This window comes from Macaca mulatta, chromosome 7 (assembly GCF_049350105.2).
Source record: "Macaca mulatta isolate MMU2019108-1 chromosome 7, T2T-MMU8v2.0, whole genome shotgun sequence".
Lineage (NCBI taxonomy): Eukaryota > Metazoa > Chordata > Mammalia > Primates > Cercopithecidae > Macaca > Macaca mulatta.
The window spans coordinates 95,632,173-95,659,428 of record NC_133412.1 but is presented as its reverse complement, the minus strand read 5'-3'; the positions used below and the strand labels follow the sequence as shown (position 1 = coordinate 95,659,428).

General features: G+C 42.0%; 1 protein-coding gene and 1 long non-coding RNA gene across 5 annotated transcripts; one reads left to right on the top strand and one right to left on the bottom strand.

Annotated features, from left to right (window-relative positions):
* The first annotated feature begins 153 nt into the window (after positions 1 to 153).
* Positions 154 to 26,820, top strand: DAD1 (defender against cell death 1). 4 transcript variants are annotated; one of them, NM_001194131.2, is given in 4 exon segments: positions 154 to 169; positions 638 to 918; positions 13,989 to 14,163; positions 23,831 to 24,056. In NM_001194131.2, coding segments are annotated over 2 exon segments (342 nt in total). In that variant the 5' UTR covers positions 154 to 169; positions 638 to 707; the 3' UTR covers positions 14,120 to 14,163; positions 23,831 to 24,056.
* On the bottom strand, positions 656 to 7,332 carry LOC144330171 (uncharacterized). Its single transcript, XR_013396085.1, has 3 exons — positions 3,910 to 7,332; positions 2,278 to 3,775; positions 656 to 2,143 (listed from the first exon to the last, which is right to left on the bottom strand). It is a non-coding gene; the product is annotated as an uncharacterized LOC144330171 (long non-coding RNA).
* Positions 26,821 to 27,256: the final 436 nt, after the last annotated feature.

Below are 27,256 nucleotides of genomic sequence, written 5' to 3'. Positions count from 1 at the left end.
CCAAGGAGGCGCCCATAAATATTGGCACTGCAGGGCCAAATCTCGAGTTCCAGTTCAGAACCCTGCAGAGGTCAGGATTCCTCCCTGCCTCCCGCCCCTCACCACACCCACTCACTCCCCCAAGTAATTAAGTCTAAACTGGGGCCTGCACAGTTATTGGCCGCTCTGGGTCTCACTGCGGATGAACTTGATTTGTTCCAATGATCTGTGACAGACATCTGCAAACAGCGCCCTTAACAGAATTAGGGTCAGGCTGTTATCAAACCCCAGGAACGCCAGGCATTGCCTCAAAGTAGATGCAAACCGTTAAATCTTCCAGGACTCTGGCTCCCTCCGGTTAGCTACGCCGTCCGCAGTAAAGCCTATTCCCCTCTTCCTCCCACTGTGTCCTGTTGCCAGAGCAACTGTGGGCGTCACCAATCTGACGGGCGGAAACAGAACAAAAAGAGTACACGTCCCCAGCTCATTGATAGGGCCGTGCGCAGACGCATTAACTTTTCCGAGTTGTAGTTGGGACTATTGACGCAGTCCACGTCTGCGCAGTAGTTGTTACGCGCCCTGGCCTGCCTCAGCGCCTGCGCAAATTGGCACACCGGAGGCGCGGAGTTAGATCACGACGGTGCGCAAGCGCAAACAGCACATCCGGTGTGGTCGACGGGTCCTCTAGGAGTTTTGGGCGCGCGGACCGGAGTACCTTGCGTGTAGTTATGTCGGCGTCGGTAGTGTCTGTCATTTCGCGTTTCTTAGAAGAGTACTTGAGCTCCACTCCGCAGCGTCTGAAGTTGCTGGACGCGTACCTGCTGTATATACTGCTGACCGGGGCGCTGCAATTCGGTTACTGTCTCCTCGTGGGAACCTTCCCCTTCAACTCTTTTCTCTCGGGCTTCATCTCTTGTGTGGGGAGTTTCATCCTAGCGGGTAATGGTTCTATAAGTGATCATAATAATAATGTGTTACTTTGGTGTGCTACTTTTGTTTTCATAGTACTCTATATCAGACCACCGCCCCTTGAAGTTATGAGAAGAGCCTGCATTGCTCTTTTTTTGTGAATGGGGAAATTGAGGCCCAGAAAGCTTAGATCACATGCCTAATACCAAACGGCTGTGTAGGAGTTGGACTTAAATGTCTAAAGAAACCACCTTCGTGCTGCTACTCCACCTGGTGATCCACTTCACTTAATATTGGTCCGGGGAAAACCCTATTCCAACTTTAACTTAGGTTTAACACAAGTCTAAAATTAGTAGACTTTTCAAATGAAAAATCCAACCTTGAATCATTTCTGTCATCTTGACCTAATCATTACCAATCTCCGGTAAAACGTTTCAATGAAAGTGCAAAGAATATAAATGCTGGTGCTTTTCTTGTTGAATTATCCTTTACTTGATTTTGCCTTTTAGCTGCTACTACTTTTTTTCTTGTAGAGGAAGTTATTTCACTGTCTTAAACCCAATTTTTGTTCACATAATTCTATTTTAGCCTTATTTTTCCTTTTGATTCCAGGATTTGGTAACCTTGTGGACTGCTATATTTAGCGAGAACTGTCGCCATCAATTTTTGTCAAAATCTGACTTTTCTTGCCCAATGGGGATTCAGTGAATACTGAAAACAGGCGTGGCCTCTATCGCTGGTATCACCTGCTACTTTGACTTTGAAAACATGCCAGCATTCATGGTTTCTTTTCAGTGTGATCATCAGTCAGGTCATCAGTTATATTTTCAGTCCAATATGAGGCATTATGGTAAAAGCTTTGGGGATACATCAGGCACATGTTCTTTGTCCTTAAAGAGTTTATGGTCGGCCGGGCGCGGTGGCTCAAGCCTGTAATCCCAGCACTTTGGGAGGCCGAGACGGGCGGATCACGAGGTCAGGAGATCGAGACCATCCTGGCTAACACGGTGAAACCCCGTCTCTACTAAACATACAAAAAACTAGCCGGGCGAGGTGGCGAGCGCCTGTAGTCCCAGCTACTCGGGAGGCTGAGGCGGGAGAATGGCGTGAATCTGGGAGGCGGAGCTTGCAGTGAGCAGAGATCCGGCCACCGCACTCCAGCCTGGGTGACAGCGCGAGACTCCGTCTCAAAAAAAAAAAAAAAAAAAAAAAAAAAGAGTTTATGGTCTAGTTGGGATACAGACAAAATACAGCACTGAAATTGTCTAGAGGCCTGGCACAGTGGCTCATGCCTGTAATCCCAGCACTTTGGGAGGCCGAGGTAGGCAGATCACTTGAGGTCAGGAGTTCAAGACCAACCTGGCCAACATGGTGAAACCCCATCTCTACTGAAAATACATAAATTAGCTGGGCATGGTGGCGCACGCCTGTAATCCCTTGAATCACTTGAACCCGGGAGGTGGAGGTTGTAGTGAGCTGAGATAGTTCCATTGCACTTCAGCTTGGGTGACAGAGCGAGACTCAGCCTCAAAAAAAAAAAGAAGTCTGGAGACAGTGGTGCTGTGCTTAAAGTTAGAGACCTATAGAATGCTTTTTATACATTTGCATTGCTAGTTCTGACACACCAGAGATACTTCTCAGAATTTAAAACAGGCCTGAGGATCTAATGACTTGTGTACTGAAGTTGCAGATTAACCTTTTGATTGGATATTTAGTTACCATCTTTGACTTTTGTCCTAGATGACCAAGACCTGGTTGTCTGTGGTGGCATCCTTGCCTTCAGGATGTGTTAACCATCATCAGACCAGATACATTACCCTCTGCTCTAAGTATTCTCCATCACCCACCCACCACCTTCTACCACAGTACTAAATGTTTTTATTAGCCAGCCCGGAGAAGGAACCTTGATGAAAACTTCTGATTAATTTTGTTTGATGTTTTTGTTTCCAGGTCTGGAAGAGTAGGAGCAAGGCAGGGTCTGAAAGCTGAGTTTAAAAAGATGCCTTCTCCATGTAGAAGTCACCCTGCCTTCATAAGCCTCTAGGGTTAAGAATGATTTTTCATGGATGCATTGAAGAATGTGGTTTGCTGAAGAGTGGGCATGGACTCGAGTTACAGATTATCAGTGTAATAAAGCCAGAAGGTTTTTTGAGCAAATGACTTTTGCTTATGCTAAGACCTGTTTTTGAGCCCGTTGTGGCTGAAATTGAATTGGCAGACTGCACTGCCTTTCTTCTCTCCAACAGGAACTAGGTGGCTTGTCACTGAAGAAAAACCTAGTAAAAGGGCATATTAATAATGGGGCCAATAAGGGGGATTAGAATTTCCAGATCTATTAGATAACAGGTAATAGAGCCAGAGAAATAAAGCAACTTCAGGAAAAGAAGGGATTCATGATAATTCTTATTTGCCACAGAAGGGTATGATTTATACTTCTTTTGACAGCACTGACTTTCCTAAATCCTGCCTCTTCTGCTGTTTGTTAGCCTAGATTGTCGACTGGAGACTGGTTTTAATCTGCCATTTGTTAGCCTAGATCATCAACTGGAGACTGATTTTAATGGGAAATTTGGATGCTTATCCTTTGTTTTGATTGTTGGCAAAGGTAGCCTTGTTCCTTTTTATGGTGCTGGGGTTTCTAACTTTCCTGTGGAGTTTCCTGTTGCAAGAGAATGGAGGAGTCCAGTGAGCTGGGAGAGGGAAATGTAGGAGATACTGTTGAAGGATTAGATAGTGCTGGCTATTAGATGTTTGAATGCCAGGCCAAGGAATTTGGACTTTTTTTTTTCCCCCCACGTTGGATTTTCACTCTTTTTTCCCAGGCTAGAGTGCAATGGCACGTTCTCGGTTCACTGCAACCTCTGTCTCCCAGGTTTAAGCAATTCTCCTGCCTCAGCCTCCCAAGTAGCTGGGATTACAGGCCTGTGCCACCACGCCTGGCTAATTTTGTATTTTTAGTAGAGACAGGATTTCTCCATGTTGGGCAGGCTGGTCTCAAACTCCTGACCTCAGGTGATCTGCCTGCCTCAGCCTCCCAAAGTGCTAGGATTACAGATGTGAGCCACCACGCCCAGCCAGGAGTTTGGACTTTATCCTGTAGGTAACAGTAAAGCTTCTGAGGATGCTTTTTTAAAGGGAGAGATTTAAAATTGGTGTTAGCATGTAGGATGAATTGGAGGGAAATGTTCTTTAATCTTCCCTAATTTTTTTTTTTTTGGCAGTCTATTCTATTCCCTCTGCATGTGTTAGTTTAGCATACGCTCTTTGGAAATTGGCCAGTACATTTTAAACCAATTCAGAATGCTACCAAACCTTTAAAAACCTGTTGTTATTGGGCCTAATGGTATGAAAATGGTCTGTTTTCTTCTATTCCCTCATAGCTGAGAGACTTACCCATGGTTTCAAGAGGGAACCAGAGGTGGAAAGTTGCCATTGAGAGATCCTTTTTTTTTTTTTTTTATCATCAGAGTATAATATATTGACTTTAAAAGGACCTCAGAGGTGGAATATTTTTCTTATTTCAGACAGATTTCAAACATCCTCAGTTAGCTGTTTATCTTGTAGTTAGATATCTCTAGAAGAGGACATCTGTCCCTTTTTTAGAGTTAGGTTCCAGTGTTGGCAGCCCTTTAGTTTCCTTGTTTGCCCAACTGAAAGCTGTGCTCATTTAAAGTGCTATTTCGAAGGGATAAGTGGAAAACATTGACTGTCCTCAAAAGAAATCTTTGGTCTTGAAACAAGTTTTTAAGTCATTTCCCAACTATCATCTGTTCTGTTCTCTAATCTATATGAGGTAATTTTGTCTTAAAAAATAGTGTTGTTTTTCCTAGTTTACAAATTCAAAACCAGTTTGAATCTGTAAGGCAAGGAGGCCTAGTCCAGAGTTTTCTGTCTCATGGGAGCTATTGGGCTGTTGTGGATTGGGGCCCAGCATTTACTTTGGAATTATCCATCAGATCTGTGGATCCTAATATTATCTGCCATAACTGTTATCCAAGAGATTAGAAGTTTGCCACCCTTGTGCCTGATAGTCTTGTTTCTAAATATCTTTCATATCATTGCTACTTTTTCATCCTCTGTTTTAGCCTCTCAGTATCTCTTATGTAGACTACTGTGATCCTCCTTACTGGTCTTCTGGCCTCTGGTTTCCAGTCCATCTTCTACTATGTTTGCAGGCTTGATTTGACTTGCAAATCTGATTGTGTCGCTCCCATGTACAATTTGTGTTTCCCAAAGTAAAATTAAAAATGTTTTTTTGACATACAGGGTCTTTCATGATCTGGCTTCCTCTCTGTCTGCAGCTTCATCTCTTGCCTCTGCCTCCTCTATACTCTATGTTCCAACAGTATTGAACTACTTGTCATTCTCTGAACACTCTCAAGTGTCAAACTATTTGCCTTTGCTTGACTGCCTTCAAAATTCTTTCACTTTTTAGACTTCTCAGCTCAGTGAAATTTCCTTTTTTTGTTACTGTTTTTAAAGAGAACAAGGTCTTGCTGTGTTGCCCAGACTGGCCTCAAACTCCTTGACTCAAGCAGTCCTCCTGCCTCAGCCTCCTGAGTAGCTAGGACTATAGGCATACACCCCTATGCCTGGCTTATTGCCCTTTGGAGCCCTTCCCTGACTCTAGCAGATTGAGGTCTTTCCATTTTATTCCTTTTTCACCTTGTATGTGTGTGTGAGAGAGATAAGGCACTGTGCTGTATTTGGGTGTCTGCCTTCCCTCTGGAAGGTGAGCCCTTGAGGGCAGGGGCTGTCTTCTCATCTCTTCATCCTCAGTGCTGAACACTGTACATGTTAAATGGTGAGCAGGCATATAGTCAAGTCAGGAATACTGAGCAATGATATGCTAGGTTCTCTGCCAAGGTGCTGGGAATTCAACTTGTGAAGCACACAGATATGGCTTCTGTTCTCACAGAGTTTGTATTGTAGTGGGAAATACAGACGAGTAAATATGGATATGGTGCTGATGGAGAATTATTGGTGAGAATGGGAACACAATGTGCACCCAGCCCTGCCAGTAGTCCTGCAATAATGTTTCTCTTATATATTCACCTTCCCAAAATAGGCTTTATAAATCACTATATTTTTCCTCTTTTCCTTTATTCTTAGTTGATGATCTTACTTTTATTTTTTCACTAAAAAAATAGAAGTGGGTAAGAATTCCTTCATCTTTTCACCACTGAATCATAACAGATCACCTGCTTTTATACCCATACTCTCTGACTTCTCATGATGGGTGATGTGTCTCTTTCCTGTGAAAGCTTCACCTGTGCAGAGGATCCAGTCTTCCCTTGCTCACTCAGGGGCTCCACTTCTGCAATTATTCCTCCATTCTGTGTCATTAATTTCTGTTTCTCTCCTGGATCATTCCCATCATATAAACATGTTCTAATATTGTCCATTTTTTAAAAATCCGTTTGACTACAGATATTCTTCTAGCTACCATCCCATTTCCTTTCCATCATTACAGAATTTTTGAAAGAATAATTAATGTTCCTACTTCCTTAACTATTCATTCCTTAACCACTCTTGGTATTGGTCTGTCCTCACTACTTTACTGAAACTACTCTTGCCATGTTTAGCATTTAACTTAGGCATCAGCTTCTGTGTAAAAGGAAAGTTTCTTCTTGAATATAAGACTCCCCTGCTGATTCTGTCTCACCTCACTGCTTTTTCCTTTCTGCTGTTTTGTGCTGGGCACATCTCTGACTGAGAGCAGGGTTGTAGATACCTTCACTTTGTATTTTTTTTTTAAATAGATAAACTTAAATAACACCTGTATACCTACAACTACTGCTTTATATTTTTAGTTTTGAACTGTCCCCTGAATTCCAAATTAGTAAATCCAGTTGCCAACTTGATGTCTTCACTTGATGTGTGATATGTACCTTGAACTTAACATGTCCAAGATCAAACCTGCTTATCCAGCCATCTGCCTCTTCACCAGTTAGTACATGGTGTCAATGTCAGTTGCGGTTTTTTTTTTTTTTTTGAGACATAGTCTCGCTCTGTCACCCAGGCTGGAGTGCAGTGGTACAATCTCAGCTCACTGCAACCTCCATCTCCCGGGTTTAAGCTATTCTCCTGCCTCAACCTCCTGAGTAGCTAGGATTACAGGCAAGCGCCACCATGCCTGGCTAATTTTTGTATTTTTAGTAGAGACGAGGTTTTGCCATGTTGGCCAGACTGGTCACTAACTCCTGACCTCAGGTGATTCACCTGCTTCAGCCTCCCAAAATGCTGGGATTACAGGTGTGAGCCACCACGCCTGGCTGGTTGTGATTTTAAATGAAGAGATTTAAGTTTCCCAGATCCCTTGATTTTTCTTATCTCCTGCATCGGTTTCATCAGCAAGCTCTGTCTTCTCCAAAATATAGCCTGTATGTCTTCATTTCTGTCCATTTTTATTACCATTACCCTGAGCTCTTTGCGTCCTAAGTAATTCTGCTTTTTAACCTTGTAAACCATTATACTGTTCCATTGCTCTTATAACTGAATCCATACTATTTTCTAAGGCTTACCATGCCCCTCAGGATTTGGCCCTTGTCCCTTTCCCCTTGATCACCATAGTCTTGTTAGTCTGTCCTTGATTTTTTTTTTTTTTTTTTTTTTTTGAGATGGAGTTTTGCTCTTGTTGCCCAGGCTGGAGTGCAATGGCATGATCTCAGCTTACTGCACCTTCTGCTTCCTGGGTTCAAGCGATTCTTCTGCCTCAGCCTCCCAAGTAGCTGGGATTACAGGCTTGTACCACTACACCCAGCTAATTTTTTGTGTTTTTAGTAGAGACGGGATTTCTCCATGTTGGTCAGGCTGGTCTCGAACTCCCGATCTCAGGTGATCCACCCGCCTCGGCCTCCCAAAATGCTGGGATTACAGGTGTGAGCCACCGTGCCTGGCGTTTGTCCTTGTTGTATTTATAACATGCCAAGATTGTTCTTACTGTCTAGAATGCTCTGCCCCCAAATTTTTGCATGGTTGGTTCCTTATCTTTCAAATATTGGTCTTAAATAGCAACCTCTTAAAGAGACCTTCTGTTATGATTGAGTTTAAGAAAAGGTTCCCAGTCACTCTTTATTATCCTGTTTTATTTTCTTGATAGTACATATCTCTATCTAGTAGTTCCTGGTTTATTTGTTAACTTATTGATTATATGTTTCTCTCCATAGGAGTGGAAGTTCCTTGAGAGCCAGACTGTTTTGTTCTGTGCCATATTCCTAGCACCTGAAATGATGCATATCATGTAGTAGATGTTTAGTAAATATTTCTTGGAATAAATGGTCATTTAAGGGGATAGAGTAAATCAGAATTGCTAAAATGGAACAGGCTGCTTGAAGAGGTAGTGAATTTCCATCTTTGGAAGTGCCTAGGGAGAGACTGAAGGATCATTTGTAGTGGAGCATTTTGAACAGGCTTTTCTTTTTTTGCTGTTTTTGTTTCCAATGCATCTGAGAGATGTGATACCCTTATCAGTAACACAGGCTCTGGAAAGTTGATAATTCTCCATCTGGAGGTAGCTTACCAGATTCTGTACATGGTGAGTATACTTTGGAAAGCTTCCTGTGTGGTTAGTACAGCCTCCCCCAGCATGCCCACCCCAACACCTCTTGGGCATTGTATGCATCAAATGGGGTGTTGGTGTTTATGACCTCTGAGGCCCTTTCCATCTTTGTGACTCTGATTCGTATATTTTCATTGAAATAATCTGGCTACCATGATCACGATAATGATAACATCAATGTATTACCTTATCCACCTTCATGGATAATTTTTCTTTTTTTCTCTCGTATTTCCTCAAAACTCAACACCGTGTTCTCTACCCCAGTAACCAGTATTAATAGTTTTCTATTTCTTCAGATTTTTTTTCTAGATTCTAAGTGAAATGACAAGATAATTATGCATATCATATATAAATAAAATATTTTACTTTTTTTTTTGAGATGAGGTCTTGCTTTGTCTCCCAGGCTGGAGTGCAGTGGCATGACCGTGGCTCACTGCAGCCTGCAACCTCTACCTCCTGGACTCAAGCAGTCTTCCCATGTCAGCCTTCCCAGTAGCTGGGGCCATAGGTGTGTGCTACCACACATGGCTAATTAGAACATTTTTTTTTTGTAGAGACGGGGGTCTCCCTGTCTTCCGCAGGCTGTTCTCAAACTCTTGGGCTCAAGCAATCCTCCCACCTTGGTTTCACAACATGTTGGGGTTACAGTTGCGAGCTACCATGCCCTAGGAATGGGCTGGGTGTGGGGGCTTGCATCTGTAATCCCTGCCCTTAGGCAAGCAGAGGCGGGAAGATTGCTGGGCAACGTAGGGAGACCTTGTCTTTACCCAAAACAAACAAAAAAATTAGCTAGGCATGGTGGTGCATGACTGTTGTCTCAGCTACTTGGGGCGCTGAGGTGGGAGGATTGTTTGAGCCTAGGAGGTGGAGGCTGCAGAGAGGCATGATTGCACCACTGCATTCCAGCCTGGGCGATAGAGTGAGACCCTGTCTCCAAAGAAAAGAAAAAGATTGGCTTTTTTTCACTTAATAAATCTTAGATATGTTTGCTGTCAATGTACAGAGAATTTACCTTATTCTTTTGAATAATTGCATGGGATTTCATTGCATGTCAGTAGTATATGATGTTTAGACTGTTTTAATTTTTTTCGACTTTACAGACATACTTTCAGAATGTCTTTGTTCTGTAAGATAAATTCCTTTGTCAAAAGGTAAAATCATTTGAAATATTAATGGATATTGCTAGTTGCTCTCCCAAATGGATGAACGAATCTGTACTTTCTACAGGAGGGGTTTACTTGGTACCCTTGCTTCAGTCATTGTCTTTAATATTTTTAAGGGTCTGGATACCTGAAAAGATCAATGGTGCTTCCATGGTGTTTACATGTTTAAGCATAATGAAAACTGTTGCCATGGTGACAGGCTCTGGAGAACTAGTCTGATAGTTTTCTGGCCTTTGGATTAGATTTGTTTGTTGCTTTTTCTTAGTTAATGATGGGATGATGCTAGCCTGAAGCGAGTTTAGGTTTTCTTAAGCAGTGTAATAATTTATCACAGGCATGAAGATACTTTGGAAGAGTGTATTCCTGGAACTACCTTTTTTTTTTTTTTTTTTTTTTGTCAATGGTGACTGTAAGAATCTTCAAGGGCATAGAGTGTGGCAGTGGAGAGTTCTCATGAATTATATTGCTTAGGTCTTCTGCCTTTTTTGAGACAAATAAGCAGCTGCTGGAACTTCGAGATCAAAGATAGTTTATCGACAACTGTGAGGTCTTTGTGAATGAGCGTGCTGTCTTTATAAACTCTGCTACCCATTAAGTGAATATTCTATTAGAAAATAATTCACATTTTTGTAACTTTGTATCATTCAGCCCAGACCCTTTGTTGTTGCCTCAAGTGCATCCCCATCTAGGTATAATTAGAAACCTTTAAATCAGGAGATAAGAGAGCTTTGTGGGTTTTTTGCTTATACTTCTTTTTTTTTTTCTCTCTGAGAAAGCCTCTAGATTTCAGTATAACTCTGAGAGTCATATTTTTTCTTCCTTTAACAGAGTACAAAATTTAATTGTACAACTTGATGAATTTTTAAATTTACCTATCTAACCACTATCCAGATCAAGATACAGGACATTATCAGCACCATAGAAGCCTCCTTGCATCTTCCCAGTCATCTTCTCCCTGTGAAAGATAAAAACCACTGTCTTACCATAGATTGGTTTTACCAAGTTTTAAGCTTTTTGTACATGGAATCATATAGCATACACTTGTTTTGTTTTGTTTTGTTCTGAGATGGAGTCCCTGTTGCCCAGGCTGGAGTGCAGTGGCACAGTCTCGGCACACTGCAACCTCCACCTCCTGAATTTAAGCAAATTCTCCTGCCTCAGCCTCCTGAGTAGCTAGGATCACAGGTGCGTACCACCATGCCCAGCTAATTTCTGTAGTTTTTATTAGAGATGGGATTTCACCATGTTGGCCAGGCTGGTCTTGAACTCCTGACCTCAGATGATCCGCCCACCTCGGCCTCCCAAAGCGCTGGGATTACAGGAGTGAGCCACGTGTCTGGCCCTTGTTTTTTATTTTTGTTTTTTTATTTTTTATTTTTTATTTTTTTAGATGGAGTTTCGCTCTTGTTGCCCAGGCGGGAGTGCAATGGCACAATCTTGACTCACCGAAACCTCCACCTCCTGGGTTCAAGTGATTCTCCTGCCTCAGCCTCCTAAGCAGCTGGGATCACAGGCATGCACTACCATGCCCGGCTAATTTTGTATTTTTAGTAGAGATGGGGTTTCTCCATGTTGGTCAGGCTGGTCTCAAGCTCCCGACCTCCTTGGCCTCCCAGAGTGCTGTGATTACAGGCGTGAGCCACCGCCCCTGGCCTTTTTTTTGTTTGTTTTTAATCAAGATAAAACATGACAAAATTTACCATTTTAACTATTTTTAAGTGTATAGTTCTGTCGCATTAAGTACATGTACATTGCTGTAAAATCATCATCACTATCCATATCCAGAACTTTTTTGTCTTCTGCAACTGAAATTCAGTCCCCATTAAACAATAACTCCTCATCCTCCTCTCTGTCAGTCCCTGGCATCTACCGTTGCACGTTCTGTTTCTAGGAGTTTGACTACTCTTGATGTCATATAAGTGAAACCATGTAGTATTTGTCTGTTTGTGATGGCTTATGTCACTTAAAATAATGCTCTCAAGATTCAGCCATGTTGTAGCAGGTGTCAGAATTTCCTTCCTTTTAAGGCTGAGTATTCCATTGTATGTATACATCACACTTTGCTTATTCATTCTTCTGCTGACACTTGGGTTACTCTCACCTTTTGGGTATTTTGACTAATGCTGCTATGAACATGGGTATGCAAATATCGCTTGAGAGCCTGGTTCCACCCTCCACCCTCCCAGCTCCCCAGGACGGAGTTTCCCTCTTGTCACCTAGGCTGGAGTGCAATGGCATGATCTCGCCTCACTGCAGCCTCCACCTCCTCGGTTCAAGCGATTCTGCTGCCTCAGCCTCCCGAGTAGCTGGGATTATAGGCACCTGCCCACCTCGCCCAGCTAATTTTTGTATTTTTAGTAGAGATGGGGTTTCACCGTGTTGGCCAGGCTGGTCTTGAACTCCTGACCTCAGGTGATCCGCCTGGTTCAGCCTCCCAAAGTGCTGGGATTGCAGGCGTGAACCACTGTGCCTGGCCGAGATGCTGCTTTCACTTCTTTTGGATATGTACCCAGAAGTGGAATTGCTGGATCATATGGTAATTCTGTTTTTAATTTTTTTGAGGAAACTCCATACTGTTTTTCACAGTGCTACCCCATTTAATTTTCCCACTCATTAGTGCACAAGGGTTTCAGTTTCTCTGCGTTCTTGCCAACTCTTGTTTTTTTGATATTAGACATCCTAATAGCTGAGAGGTGATATCTCATTGTAATTTTGATTTGTATTTCCCTAGTGATTAGGGATGTTGAGCATCTTTTCATATGCTTGTTGGCCATTCCTATATCTTCTTTGGGGAAATGTCTATTCGAGTCCTTTGCCCATTTTAAAATCTGGTTATGATTTTGTTGTTATTGCATTGTAGGGGTACTTTAATATATTCTGATATTAACCCTTTATCAGATATGTGATTTGCAAATATTTTTTCCCATTCCATAGGTTGCCTTTTCACTATTGTGCTCTTTATTGTACCTTTATTGTGCACAGAAGTTTTAAATTTTGATATAGTCCAATTTATTTTTACTTTTGTTGACTGTATTTTTGGTGTCATGTCCAATAAATCATTACCAAATACAATGCCATAAAATTTTTGCTCTGTTTTCTTCTAAGAGTTTTTTAGTTTTTGGTGTTACATTTAGGTCTTTGATCCGTTTCGAGTTAATTTTTGTAGTATATGGTATAAAGTAACGGTCCAGCTTCATTCTTTTGCCTGTGGATATCCAGTTTTCCCAACATCATTAGTTGAAAAGACTTGTTTCCCCATTGAGTGGTTTTGTCACTTTGGTTGAAAATCATTTGATTTTGTATATGAGGGTTTTTGTGCATTTCTTAAAAAACAAAGTAAATTGATTCATTTTTTAACTGTAGTAAATGTACTTTTAAAATAAACTTATAATGGAGAACCTGAATCATTATCCATAAATAGAAGGTCACACTAAAAATACCATGGAGCTGGGCAGACGTGTTCACCCATGCCTGTGGTCCCAGCTGCTCGGGAGGCTGAGGTGGGAGGATCGCTTGGGTTCCAGTCCAGCCTGGGCAGCATAACCAGACCCTGTCTCCTACCGAGTTCACAGTGGCTCCGTGTGGCTGTGTCCCAGAATATTCCTCATCTAATTGAGGGGGTACATTTGTTCCCCCAACATATTTACTTAGGTTCTGCCCTGTGGTCTCTGTGTGGGAGCTGGGCTCTTCTGGCTTTGGCTTCCTCTGGGTGACCTGCTGGGTTCCAGCTGGTTTGGCCAGCCAGTGTGTATAAAGTTTTTGGCCGGGCGCAGTGGCTCACACCTGTAATCCCAGCACTTTGGGAAGCCGAGGTGGGTGGATCACAAGGTCAGGAGTTCGAGACCAGCCTGGGCAGTATGGTGAAACCCCGTCTCTACTAAAAATACAAAAATTAGCCGGGCATGGTGGCGCATGCCTGTAGTCCCAGCTACTTGGGAGGCTGAGGCAGGAGAATTGCTTGAATCCGGCAGGTGGAGGTTGCAGTGAGCTGAGATCGTGCCACTGCATTCCAGCCTGGGCAACAGAGCAAGACTCTGTTCCCGCCCTCCAAAAAAATAAAGTTTTGATTGTGTTGCCCCACTTACTTGTGCAGTTCATCCATTTTTGTGTATAGCAGAAGTTCTTCTTCATTGCAGTATAATATTCTATTGTTTGCATATGCCGTAATTTATCCATTTTACTGTTGATAGACATTTAGATTGCTTCCAGTTTGGGGCTATCTGGGTATCATTTGTGTATATGCGCTTTGATCTATGTATGCATTCATTTCTGTTAGAGTAGAATTGTTGGGTCCTAGGGTATGTCTGTATTCATTAGCAGTCATATTTATTTCATACTTCCATATAATCATTTTTTGTGTTTTGCTTCTTGTGCAGTTTGCCTGAGAATACAGATCAACCCACAGAACAAAGCGGATTTCCAAGGCATCTCCCCAGAGCGAGCCTTTGCTGATTTTCTCTTTGCCAGCACCATCCTGCACCTTGTTGTCATGAACTTTGTTGGCTGAATCATTCCCATTTACGTAATTGAGGAGTAGGAGACTAAAAGAATGTAAGTGATGATCATAGTCCTTGTCCTGTAATGTTGATTTTAGGAAGAGAAATTGGATGGGACTGGTTTCGATTGTGGTTGGCAAGCCTCCCATACTGCTGTTGACGTTTGCAGAATTTTCCATTGGTCTGCAAAGTATGCATTAATATCATAATCAGTGCTACCACTCGTGGTCATTGCCTTGTCTTATTGTTCTTCAAATCATTAAGATAACAGGAAATTAGTGTTTGTAGCTAGTACAATAATTTCTGTACCAATAACTTCATGAAAATAACTCAGAAATTTTGGAAGAGACATAAATGGTAGGTTTTGCCTTTAGATTTGTTAGTTATTTTTTTTCTGATTTTGATCTCAGATGACTTTAAATGCTGGACCATTGTTTTCATAGCACTTAAATCTGATAGCATCCAGTGTATGTTGAATGAATGACTGTGGGCATTTGCTAATATGTGCCTTAAAGTAGAAATAAACGGGGAAATTGGGTTAACTTGGGAGAAGACTTTAAAATGTAAGATGGGATGCTGCTTGGTTCATTTGCCATTTTCCATTTTTTAGCAGTAGAGTTCTTTCTCCCTTCTCCCAAACAAACTCTTACAAAAAGAATCTTGGTATATAAAGCAGAAGTGGAATTGGAGTTTTTTTGATGGACAGAAATTGAAAAGCCTTCTCTGCTTGGCCTTTCCCTTCATGTATGGTATGCCCTCCCCTGCATCCCTCCCTCCCAAGCAGAGTTCTAAAGCTTTAATAAATACATGGCTGTTTCCATACCGTATGTCAACACTGTTACTTTATATATGAGACAACAGAGGCCTAGAACAATCCATGGGCCTTCCCTGGCCGCATAGTTAAGTGTTTGCAGTGAAGTGCCCTAGTCTAGCGGTGTTCTTGGCCCAGTACTCCTTCCGGTATCCCATGTAGCTTACTGATGAATGCATGCAATATTTGCCTTTGCATTGCAAAATTTAATGTTCTGGGTGGTAGAGAAAAGAGAACCTTAGGAAATCTCATCCTATTTGGGGGAAGGATATCCTAGGACCAGCCTCTTCCTCACCACTTGGAAAGCTGTCATTTTTATACCAATCAGCAGAAATCTAGTACAAGAGTTTTAGAGCATCTATTTGCAAAGTGGATGCAATAATGTGACAGTGACTATACTTCATTTTCTGACGTGAATTAGTCATTTAGTTATAATATGTTACATAAATCCTTTCCTTTGATATTGCCTCAAAAACAGTTCTGTTAGTTCAGGGAAGGTATCATTTTGGTAGTGGTAAGTTGACAGAGAGGTTTATTTCAGTGAAAAACTTTAAGAACCACTTTGTTCTGTTATTTTAATACAGTTTAACTCCTTAGAGACCTGATTAAGACTTGAGTTGTCCTCTTCCCTCCCTTTCTCCCTCCCCTTCTATGTACCAGCCAATGTCTTGTTGTTGGGAATATAAACAATATTGTTGGCTGGGCGTGGTGGCTCATGCCTATAATCCCAGCACTTTGGGAAGCCGAGGTGGACAGATTGCTTGAGCTCAAGAATTTGAGGCTAGCATGGGCAAAATAGCAAGACCTTACCTTAATTTAAAAAAAAAACCCAAACTGGCTTCTGTTTTCAAGACATGTACAGTAGGGGAGAATATGTAAACATAACAGTTAAAATACAGCCCTGTTAGGGCCTCACTAAAGGTCTGAACAAAGTGCTGCAATAAATCCAGAGAAGAGAGCAGTGGTACCATCTGGGAGCTGGGGCAGCAGATGAGTTATCTGACCAATGGATAACAACTATTGCCAGTTACAATTAACTGTTACCAGTGGATAACCTTGAATGCAGGTAGAAAACTGACCCTCCAACATTGACCTTCTCACGCATGCAACTATGAGTAACCCTTGGGCTTCCTGATAGAGCCTTCTGGAAAGGTCATAAGTCTTCTGATTGCTTACTCTAGATTTCTGAAGTTCTTTTTTTCTAGATGAGTCATGGTGTGTACTTAGGAAGGGGATAGAGCAAACATTTCAAGGATGTTTTCTAGGCTCAGGGAGATACCAAATCATGGAAAATTATTTCCTAGGGCTGTCATGATTGGAGGAGGACTTTACTGCAGAGAGCTTAGTATTTCAAAATTACGACAAAAGCAGAGACAAAAAAGCAGTCTCAGCAGAAACTGTGTACTGCAGACCATATTAACAACCTAGGACCACCTGTTCAGCTGGGAATTATGGGCCCAAAGCATAGCAAAATCCTCAATCCCAGATTGCAGTGTTAAATCATTCTATGGAGAGTATGTTCATAGAAAAATCTTTCTCTCTGGGGGATTGCCCAGATTATTTTTCGTAGAGATCCTTCATTTGACATACACTACACTGTCCTACTCTCAGTTTTTAAAAATATACTTTTATTTGCTCCTTTTATGTGCTTTTAACTCAGCTATATGTGCAGTGTGCCACAGCACTTTAAAAACAGTTCCAAGTAAATTCTCAATATTGATACCAGCTCAGAAGGTAGAACAAAACAGATGGAACGTCTTCATATTTTCCAACTAAGTTGAGAGTTTGATATTAAAAAACAAACATCTGTAATATAGCTGATCTTACATGAATTTGGGGATGACAAACTCTGAACTACTCTGAAAGAGAAAGATCAAAAGGAAATGGCATTGGATTAAAAAAAATAATTCAAGGGGAAGTAAGGAAGTTAACAGATAATGAGTGCTCAGTGTGTGCTATGCTTTAAGTACTTCTTGTTCTATATCATTTTATTTTCGGAATAATTTCACTTAGATAGGTTTGCTGTTCTCACTTACAGATGAGGAACTGAAGTTGAGAGAGCCTTGCTAGGACGGCCAGGCGTGGTGGCTCACGCCTGTAATCCCAGCACTTTGTGAGGCCGAGGCAGGTAGATCACCTGAGGTCAGGAGTTCGAGACCAGCTTGGCCAATATGGTGAAACCTTGTCTCTACTAAAAATACAAAAATTAGCTGGGCGTGGTGGCCGGTGCCTGTAATCCCATCTACTTGGGAGACTGAGGCAGGAAAATCGCTTGAACCCAGGAGGCAGAGGTTGCAGTGAGCCAAAATTGCGCCATTGCACTCCAGCCTGGCAGGAGTAAGACTCTGTCTTTAAAAAAAAAAAAAGAGAGCCTTGCTAGAAATCTTATAACTAATGTTTCTATCCAGGTCATCAATCATTAAGAAAGATTCAGTAGTTTTTAGACTATACAAATGAAAATACAAAAGCAAAAATGCTCCCAGTGGGCTTCTGACCCCCAGAAATCCATGCACACCTGAAATGATGATCAGTTTTTGGTGTGTAGGCGGCAGCATATTTTTGAATGAATGCATGACAGAAAGAAGCTCAGTGGATTTCAGTATTTAAAAATTTATATGCTTTAGTTTTTTCCATGTTTGTTTTTCTGTGTTTCTTTCTGAAAACCTTTTTTTTTTTTTTTTTTTTTTTGAGACAGAGTCTTACTCTCTTGCCCAGGCTAGAGTGCAGTGGTGTAATCTTGGCTCACTGCAACCCTGCCACCCGGGTTCAAGCAATTCTCCTGCCTCAGCCTCCCCGAGTAGCTGGGACTACAGGCACTTGCCATCATGCCCGGCTAATTTTTGTATTTTTAGTAGAGATGGGGTTTCACTATGTTGGCCAGGCTGGTCTCGAACTCCTGACCTCGTGATCCGCCCGGTTTGGCCTCCCAAAGTGCTGGGATTACAGGCATGAGCCACTGCACCTGGCCTGTGAAATTCTTTTTTTTAAAAAAATCTCAGTCCATCTCAGGTGTTCTGAAGGGTAATGAGGAAAAGGAGGACAGAACTGTATTGGATCACAGTTTGAGAATTAAAGTTCCTGATGAATTGGACCCTGGATCAGAAGGAAGGGTGAACTGGGCCCAAAGGGACAAAACCGTGCTTGAAAATGTGCTCAACTCCCAGGGAGATAAGATAGCTGCCAAATGCCTGTGCCTGGTTAGCATTGTTTTGTTTTTATAATGGAGACCATTCTCCCATGTCTTAAAAAATTCAGTGTTTGATCCTAGCTGGAACAAGGGGGCTACAGGGTTGGGCAGAACATTTTAAACTGACTGGCAACACTGTTTACAAACATGCAATTGTGTTGGCTTTTCGAATTCAGTTAAGTATAGTAATCTAGAAAATTACCTCTGGAAGGGGATCTTGATGTTATTCTGTAGGCTTTGCTGCCACCTAGTGGATTGTATGTTTCATGTGTTGAGAGACTACCACAGAACATAAGAGGAGTTGAATTTGGGGGAAGAAGCTACTGATACCTGTGTTATAAAACCTAGTTTCTTTCCAGTCATTGAGGGGCAGCAGAGGTCCAGGTGGGCTTAGATGCTGGGTTGGGGGTTGCTTTACATTCTGGCCAGAAGGGGGCAATGTCGAGTTAGGAACAAAAGGGCATAGAACCCTAAAGTGGCCCTAGATTTTGTTTCATAGGGGAAGACCAAGACTGTGCACATAGACCCTCAGGTTTCCCCTTTGTTTTCTTTTTTTCACCTCGTCAGTTTGAGAGCTTCCTTTTTTGGTTTGTTCTACATCTTTTATACTCAGTAGTGACCTCCTACTGGCAATACTCTTTAATTTTTTGTTGGTGGAGGGCCCCATTTAGTTTTTATTTTATTTTCTCTTTGATACTTCCACCTTATGTTGAATTAGGTCCTGCCACCAAATAAGCTCTCTCCAAGGGAACTGTCCTAAATTTGTAGGAAATCTTCTGAGGTAGTCACATCATAACTTTTTTCAACTCATTTTTCTCTGTTTAGGAGGTGAGATTAATTATATATATATTTTTATGTGATGGGGTCTTTCTATGTTGCCCAAGCTGGGAACTCCCTGGGGTCAAGTGATCCTCCTGCCTGAGGCTCCCGTGTAGCTGGACCTACAGGTGTGTCACAGTGCCTGGCTCTGAGATTAGTTCTTTACCTTTCATTCTTAAAACTTTGAATTACTTTTTTATTTGCTAAAAAGTGCTAATTGATGACTCTACTTGTTTATTGAACTCCGTTTTATATTTGGTCTATTTTTTAAGACTACCAAAGAAAAAAAGAATATCGAAATAGAATTGTATTTATGAATATCATTGCTGCCCTAACTCTACTGCCTTATTTTCTCCATCCTCCCAGTTTGGATGACTCCTATCACCCAAGTCATTCCCACCCCTCAGGTTGCATAGGAGCCTCTTCTCCGGGCCCTTAGTCTACTGCATACCTCCAATGCTGCACTTATCACATTGTTATGAAACTATTCATTCACTTTCTTCTCTCTCTCACTGGACTCAATTGTGAACAGTAACAGTGTGTGTTTGTTGAATGAGTGTATGAATGAATAAACCTTTTTTGTTCTTTTTTTTTTTTTTTTTTTTTTTGAGATGGAGTCTCGCTTTGTTGCCCAGGCTGTGGTGCAGTGGCATGATCTCAGCTCACTGCAGCCTCTGCCTCCCGGGTTCAAGCGATTCTCCTGCCTCAGACTCCCAGTAGCTGGGACTACAAGCGTGTGCTACCATGCCTGGCTAATTTTTGTATTTTTAGAAGAGATGTGGTTTTACCATGTTGGCCAGTATAGTCTCCATCTCTTGACTTTGTGATCCGCCCACCTTAGCCTCCCAAAGTGCTGGAATTACAGGCATGAGCCACCGTGCCCAACCAAATAAACAATTTTTAACTGCAAGAAAAAGTTATGTTATTAAGTTACTTGGATGCTAAAACATGGAAAGTGCTACGAAAGAAAAAAAAAGCCAAGGCAGAGATTCATGGGAGAGGCTGTGGAGTGGGGAAGAGCATGAGACAAGAAGTCAGAGTAGGGGCTGGGTGCGGTGACTTAGGCCTGTAATCCCAGCACTTGGGGAGGCCAAGGTGGGAGGATCGCCTGAGCTCAAGAGTTTGAGACCAGCATGGGCGATGTAGCAAGACCTTGTCTCTTCCAAAAATCAAAAGAATTAGAGGGGCGTGGTGGTGTGTGCCTGTGGTCCCAGCTACTCAGAAGGCTGAGGTGGGAGGATTGCTTGAGCATGGGAGGTCAAGGCTGCAGTGAACTGTGATCATGCCACTACACTCCAGCCTGAGTGACAGAGTGAGACCTTGTCTCAAAAAAAAAAAAAAAAAATAAGAAGACTTGTATTGTAGCCTTTGCTCTGTTAACTAGTTGAATGGACAAATAAACTTACCTCTGAGCCTCAGTTTCTCTGTCTGCACTATGAGAGGATTGGCCTGGATGTTCATCAAAGTCTCTTGCCACTGTTAATGCCTCTCAGCATAATTCTTGATGGTTCTTTTGTGTTTGAGGAGGATTGTACTGTTTTTGTGGCTCCTCAATTGGGCTTTGCTTTCTGTTTTCTCCTTAATTGTTGCTTTTTCATATTTTCAGATTCCCATTATCAATTTATAGGAGGTAGAAAATTAAATGTGATTATAACTAGATGCACATATTTGTATGAAACCTTTTACAAGAATAAACCTTTGTAAAATGTCTTATAGTTCCCACATTAACAAGCTTGTAGGATTCACATACGTTCCACTTTTACATACATCAGCTCATGTGATTCTTCCTTCCTACCCAGTGATGTGGAGATAGACAAATAGTAGTATTCTCATTTTACACCTAGGTAATTACACCTTGGTGAAACTTAGGTTGATGTATCCAGGCCCTGGAACTAATAAGTGACTGAGGGGGAACTGGATAACAGACATTTGGACTCTGAACCTTTATATTCCTTCCTGTTATGTTTAGGACTTTCAGATGATGGCTTTATATATATGTCATGTTAGAGGGTTTTCATTAAAAATGTTAAATTTGCTTTTCTTTTTAAGAAATTTTTATTTATTTTAAATTTTTATCAGAACCATCAGACTGGATGCTTTTCTTTTTTAAATGGGAAAAATTTGGGAGAGATTGATAGGAAAGGATGAAGGCCGGCTATCTCAAATGTTTCTGCATAGTTGGCCATACTTAATATGGTCCAGGAGAAATGGAGGAGAATGCAGGTCAGGAGACCTGACTTTGGCTACTGAGGGTGATCCTGGACCAGCACTGTCCAATAGAGCTTTCTGCAGTGGGGAAACATTCAGGGTCTGCACTGTGCGTTATGGTAACCACTAGCCACATGTGGTTATTGAACATTTGAAATGTGGCTAACAGACTGAAGAATTGAGTTTTTAATTTAACTTTGACTAAGTTTAAATAGTCACCTGTGGCTAATGGCTGTGGTGTTGGACAGCAGAGCTCTGGACAAATTTGTCAACACTGTCAGGTCACAGTTTTCTCATCTCTGTAATGAAAGGATTAAAGAAGCTGATCGCTAAAGCTCCTTTCATTTTTTAGAAATATACAGTCTGTGCCTTCTAAAACTGATGATTCAAATTGAGCTGTAAACCTAGAATTTCTGCAGAATGGTCTTTGATTCACATTATTTCTAATTTCAGTTTTAATTAGAAAACTGACGAGGATCCAGGATGAGATGAATTTGAAGGAAAATCAGTATTTGAACCTGTCTGCCCATTGCTAGTGTCTGAATAGAGATATTGCTGGAGAAGAATACAGATTCCAAATAGAAATGACCCTGGCTGGCATTATCTTTTCTATCTCTACAGAGTCATTTTTAACAGTTCTTTGTGTTATGCCTTGCTTTCTTTTAAGATGATTACAACAAACTGATTAAATGGCACTATCTTTTCTGCGCAGGTGAAATAGACTGAAGCCACGCTAACTTTTCTCAGTAGGTGTCTTCCATTTTGCATGTCTTGATATCAGGGGAGGAGATTTTATTAGTCAGTTTCCTGAAACCTTTATGCCCTGGTTAACAGTTGAAACCATTCTTCTTAGCTGTTGAATAGTCAATTATGTGAGCTAACATTTCAAAGAATCCTAGAACCTCTGCTTTTAGAATAGTGTCTGGTAAATAGATCTGCTTTAAAAGAGGGGGAGCAGATCTTTGTAAATAGGATTTTCTGAAAACCACTGTCAAAGAGACTTACTCTCATGAGTCAATTTTTGCCTTTCACGTGGACTGGCCTCAGCATCTTATATTTAAATGTTTTAATATCATAAAATCTTGAAACTTTGATTTTGTACTAAACTAGGATTTCTTTTATATTTCTAAAAGTGTCAAGGCTTTGTTCCCTGAAAATGGCTTTATGCTCTAGTCCTCTCTCACCTTGGCCATTAGAACTATAATGTAGCCAGGCGCGGTGGCACACGCCTGTAATCCCAGCACTTTGGGAGTCTGGGGCAGGTGGATCACCTGAGGTCAGGAGTTCGAGACCAGCCTGACCAACATGGTGAAACCCCATCTCTACTAAAAATGCAAAAATTAGCTGGGCGTGGTGGTGCACTCCTGTAATCCTAGCTACTCAGCAGGCTGAAGCAGGAGAATCGCCTGAACCCAGGAGGCAGAGGTTGTGGTGAGCCGAGATCGCGCCATTGCACTCCAGCCTGGACAATAAGCACAAAAATCTGTCTTGAAAAAAACTGTAATGTTGCATTGGTTTATAGTCTATTGCCAGAGAGTTTGCTTTAAGAAATTTGATGGAATGAATAGTTGAGTTTGAATAGGTCTGTTTGGTTTTGTTTGGCACTATGAACACCTTTTGCTTCCTGTTACTGCTTGCTGTTTTACACATTTCTTATAATACCACCGATTCAGCAATGTTCTGCAATTATGTAGCATTTCTCTAAATACTATTGTTAGTGAAATAAACGCATTCTGGCTGAAAGTCTAAAATCTCTCCTTTAAGCTCTGATGCCAGAATCTCCAGGTTACTTACTTGACTCAATATACCAAATAAGGTAGTGCCCTTTTACCTCCTGGGGCAGCCCGGTTCTTCTGAAAGGTAGTATTTCCCAGCCTTTTTTGAGTCATGGTACACATAGGAGATTACAGTATTTTTATGGCACACTGGGAAAATCAGTTGCTTATCGCTGGAGACAGTGGAGCCCCTAGGGCCGGAGGTTTTCCAGCCAGACCCGTGCTGGAGTCCAGTAGGTGCGAGGCTGTGCTTTGAGGGACTAAAGGAAGCCTGTATCTTGTGGTGAGGGTTCCACCTCACAACTCACAGATCTCAGTTCCATTTGGCTCTAGCAGCAATGTAGCCACTTCTGTTGGGGTTACTCTTTCTTCACCTTTTTCTTGCCAAAAATAAACTTATCTTTAAATGAAAACTAAATTATTTCTTGTATTTTGGTCCTTTGTTACAGCTGAGATTGGGAATTTTTCTTTCTTTCTTGAATCCTTACTCCCTACCCTGCCTCCCCGCCAATGGAAATCTGTGCTTTATAAGCATTTTAGATTCTGGAAAGCTCTTTAGGTTGAACTACAACTCTCTCACCTCAAAGAATTTGTGGGCCAGGGAAGTCAGAGTGACTTTTGTGAAGTCGTGCGGCTAATGAATGGTAGAGCTGGAGTTAGAACACACGTCTCCCAGCTCCTAGTTGGTTTTGCCTTGGTGTGCTTGAAATTCAGTTTTGAACGTTAATTTTTCTGGATAGTACTCCCATAAAATGTTCTGTGAGAAATACTTGCTGCTTTCTAGTTTTTCTTGCCTGGTTTAAATATTGTCCTGAGTGTAGGAACCCCATAACTGTCTTGTGGGTTAGAATTTAGATGGAAGGATTTGGGGCCCTGTCTCTAGTATCATAAGACATTTAACCTTGCTGCTTTTTTCTTCTAGGTTCACTCTTTGAATTTCCTGGATAAGAGTTCTGGAGATGGCAGCTTGTTGGACACATGGATTTTCTTCAGATTTGCACTAGCTCTGATTTTTATGCAGGAGAAAAGCCCAGAGTTCACTCTGTGTCAGAACAACTTTCTAACAAACATTTATTAATCCAACCTGCCTTTCATTAAATGTAACCTTTTGCCTTCCTAATTAAAGAACTCCATGCCACTCCTCCTTATGCCTCTGGCTCTGTTTTTATTCTTTACTGGTATCAGAATCCTTTTTTTCCCTTCAGTCCTCTGTGCTGAACTCTATGAGTTGGTAACTTACATCTGTGAACCTGCCTCCTTGTTTTCATTAAGTGTATTTGAAGTTAATGGCAAAAGGCAGTGCTGACAACCCTGGGAAATGGCAGTCCTTTGTCTTCTTCCTGGAGCAGGTAATCCTTTACTAATCCTTCGATTATTACAGGTGCTTCCACTCTTATGACAGTGCGTTCCTAGAACTGCATCATTAAGCACTTTGCCAGAAATTGAACTAAGTATGTGCTTCCACATTTACATCTGTTTCAACATGTTTTAGTGGTAAAAGTGAAGTATGTTTTTCTTAGGCAATGTAAACAGAGTGAAAAATGGGGGTTATGTATGTGTTGACTTATAAGATATGATATTCTCCAAAGCACCTTCACAAATATTCTCTCATTTTATTCTTGCAATTACCTTAGGGGTTCCTGTCCTCATTAGTTAGGTGAGTAAATTTAAACTCAGATTTGTGACTTGCTTAAGATCAGAGTTCATGACAAAGCTTGGGTGGAACGTAGGTCTGCTGGCTGAAGTCTGGGCTTATCGATGTGTATCATGCTCGCAGCCCTGTTTTCATCTTGGGTGCTGTCGGGTTGCTATATATGGGGTGCAAGCTATGTTGAGAATGCCACTACTTAAATTTAGCCAACTACCGAGAATGATGAGTTGCGAGCTTCTCCAACTTGGCTGCACGTTAGCATGACTTGGGGAATGTAAAAAGAAAATCCCAACGTCCAGGCCACACCCCAGACCAATTAAGTAAAAATCTCTTGGGGTGGCATCTGTAGTTTGTAAAGCTACCCAGGTGATTCCAGAGCACAGCAAATTGGAGAAACACTGCTCTGGGTTCTTGCTACTCAAAATGTAGTCATTGACTACCAGTATTGGCATCACCTGAGAGCACAGGCCTCACCCCCCCCCCGCCCCGCCCCTCGCCAAACCTAAAGAAGCAAAATCTTCATTTTAACAAGGTCCTCAGGTTATTTATGTGGACAGTAAGATTTGAGAAGCCCTGATCTGGAGCAGTGGTTCTCACATTTTGGTGTGTCTCAAGATTACCTAGGAACTTGGTGAAAAAGTTGGGCCTGTATGTTCCTTATTAGCTCTTTGCCTAACTGATAACGCACTGAGTCAGGAGTCAGCAAGCTTTTCCTTAAACAAATGGGCATAGCTATGTTCCGCTGTCACTTGACGAAAATTGGCTGTGGCTATGTGGGTCATGGTTTGCCATTCTTAAGTGATACTAGTTCACCGAGATATGATTGAGCAGTTTAATCTGCCTTTTTTTTTTTTTTTTGTATGTGAGACGGAGTTTTGTTCTTGTTGTCCAGGCTGGAGTGTAATGGTGCGATCTTGGCTCACTGCAACCTCTGCCTCCTGGGTTCAAGCAATTCTCCTGCCTCAGCCTCCTCAGTAGCCGGGATTACAGGCATGCGCCACCACACCCTGCTAATTTTGTATTTTTAGTAGAGAGGGGGTTTCTCCGTGTTGGTCAGGCTGGTCTCAAACTCCCGACCTCAGGTGATTCGCCCGCCTTGGCCTCCCGAAGTGCTGGGATTACAGGTGTGAGCCACCGTGCCTGGCCTAATCTGTTTTATATACAGATGTCATAGACCTTATCAGGAGGCTTCTGGATAATTTTTAGTCTAGAGAAATTGGAATTTTGAATAAGATAAGCATCTGAACTTTGAGACATGGGTTGAAAACTGGGAATAATAGTAATTTTATGAAGGAAGACATTGTAATTGCAGAGTCTTTAATATACAGGTTTTGTTTATTTTTTCATAATGATCTTGAGGTACATGGGACAGGTATTAAATTCCCATTTGCCAGGTCAGCTGTGGTCTCAGAGGTTGTGATTTACCCAAGCCAGTTACCATCAACAGGAAACATTCATCTTTGGTGTGTCTTTTCAATATTCGCTTCAGGGGTAAACCTACAGACTGCTTTAGAAGTCTTGGGATTAGATTTAGTTAAAGGCTCATTATAGGTAACTCTTGTTTTTATGCTTCTGTTGATTTGCTTTATGGTTCTCAATTTCACACGTACTGAAGAATTAACTGTGGACCTGTGAGTAGCCACTGTACTCCAGCCTGAGCAACAGTGTGAGACCCTGTTCTTAAAAGGCCAAGCATGGTGGTTCATGCCTGTAATCCCAGCACTTTGGGAGGCCGAGGTGGGCAGATCACCTGAGGTCAGGAGACCAGCCTGATCAATATGACGAAACCCCGTCTCTACTAAAAATAGAAAAATTAGCCAGGCGTGGTGTCTTGTTCCTGTAATCCCAGCTACTCAGGAGTCTGAGACGGGAGAATCGCTTGAACCTGGTAGGCTGATGTTGTAGAGAGCCAAGATTGTGCCATTGCACTCCAGCCTGGGCAACAAAAGTGAAACTTAGTCACAAAAACAAAAAACAAAAAAAAATGAAACAACACTGAAAAAACGCCAGGTGCAGTGGCTAACACCTGTAATCCCAGAACTTTGGGAGGCCAAGGTGGAAGAACGGCTTGAACCCAGGAGTTCAAGACCAACCTGGGCAACACAGTGAGTCCCTGTCTGTACAAAAACAAAAAAAAATTAGCTGGGCATGGCGGTGCACCTCTGTAGTCCCAGCTACTCGGGAGGCTGAGTTGGGAGAGTCACTTGAGCCCAGGAGGTAGAGACTACATGATGGCACCACTGTACTTCAGCCTGGGCAACAGAGCGAGACCCTGTCTCGAACTTAAAGACACACCCCCAAGCCCCATTGCGTTTCTGATTCTTTGGTGTTTTTTCAGCTGAAGTATGTTGAAGGAGTTGATTTTGAGGACTACTGCATGGAGAGTGAGGTAGACCCTAGCATTTCCTGCTTCCCCTTGCTTAACACCTCTGTGGGGTGGTTTATTTTTGTTTTCTGTGCTCTTTTATGGGGCCGGAAGCCATTCACCACAAACACTGTGGAAAGTCTATTCCCTGCCATTCTTTGCAGTGGTGGGAAGCCCAGCCCTGAGCACCTCCTGCCCACACATTTCCTGGCCCCTATCACATGGAAACCATCTCTCTTGTTTTCTTCTCTTAGCAGCCTATACCTTCGGCCTCTTGTGATCACATCCTTTCATCTTGGGCTTCAAAACACTTTTGTTGTGATGGCTAGAAA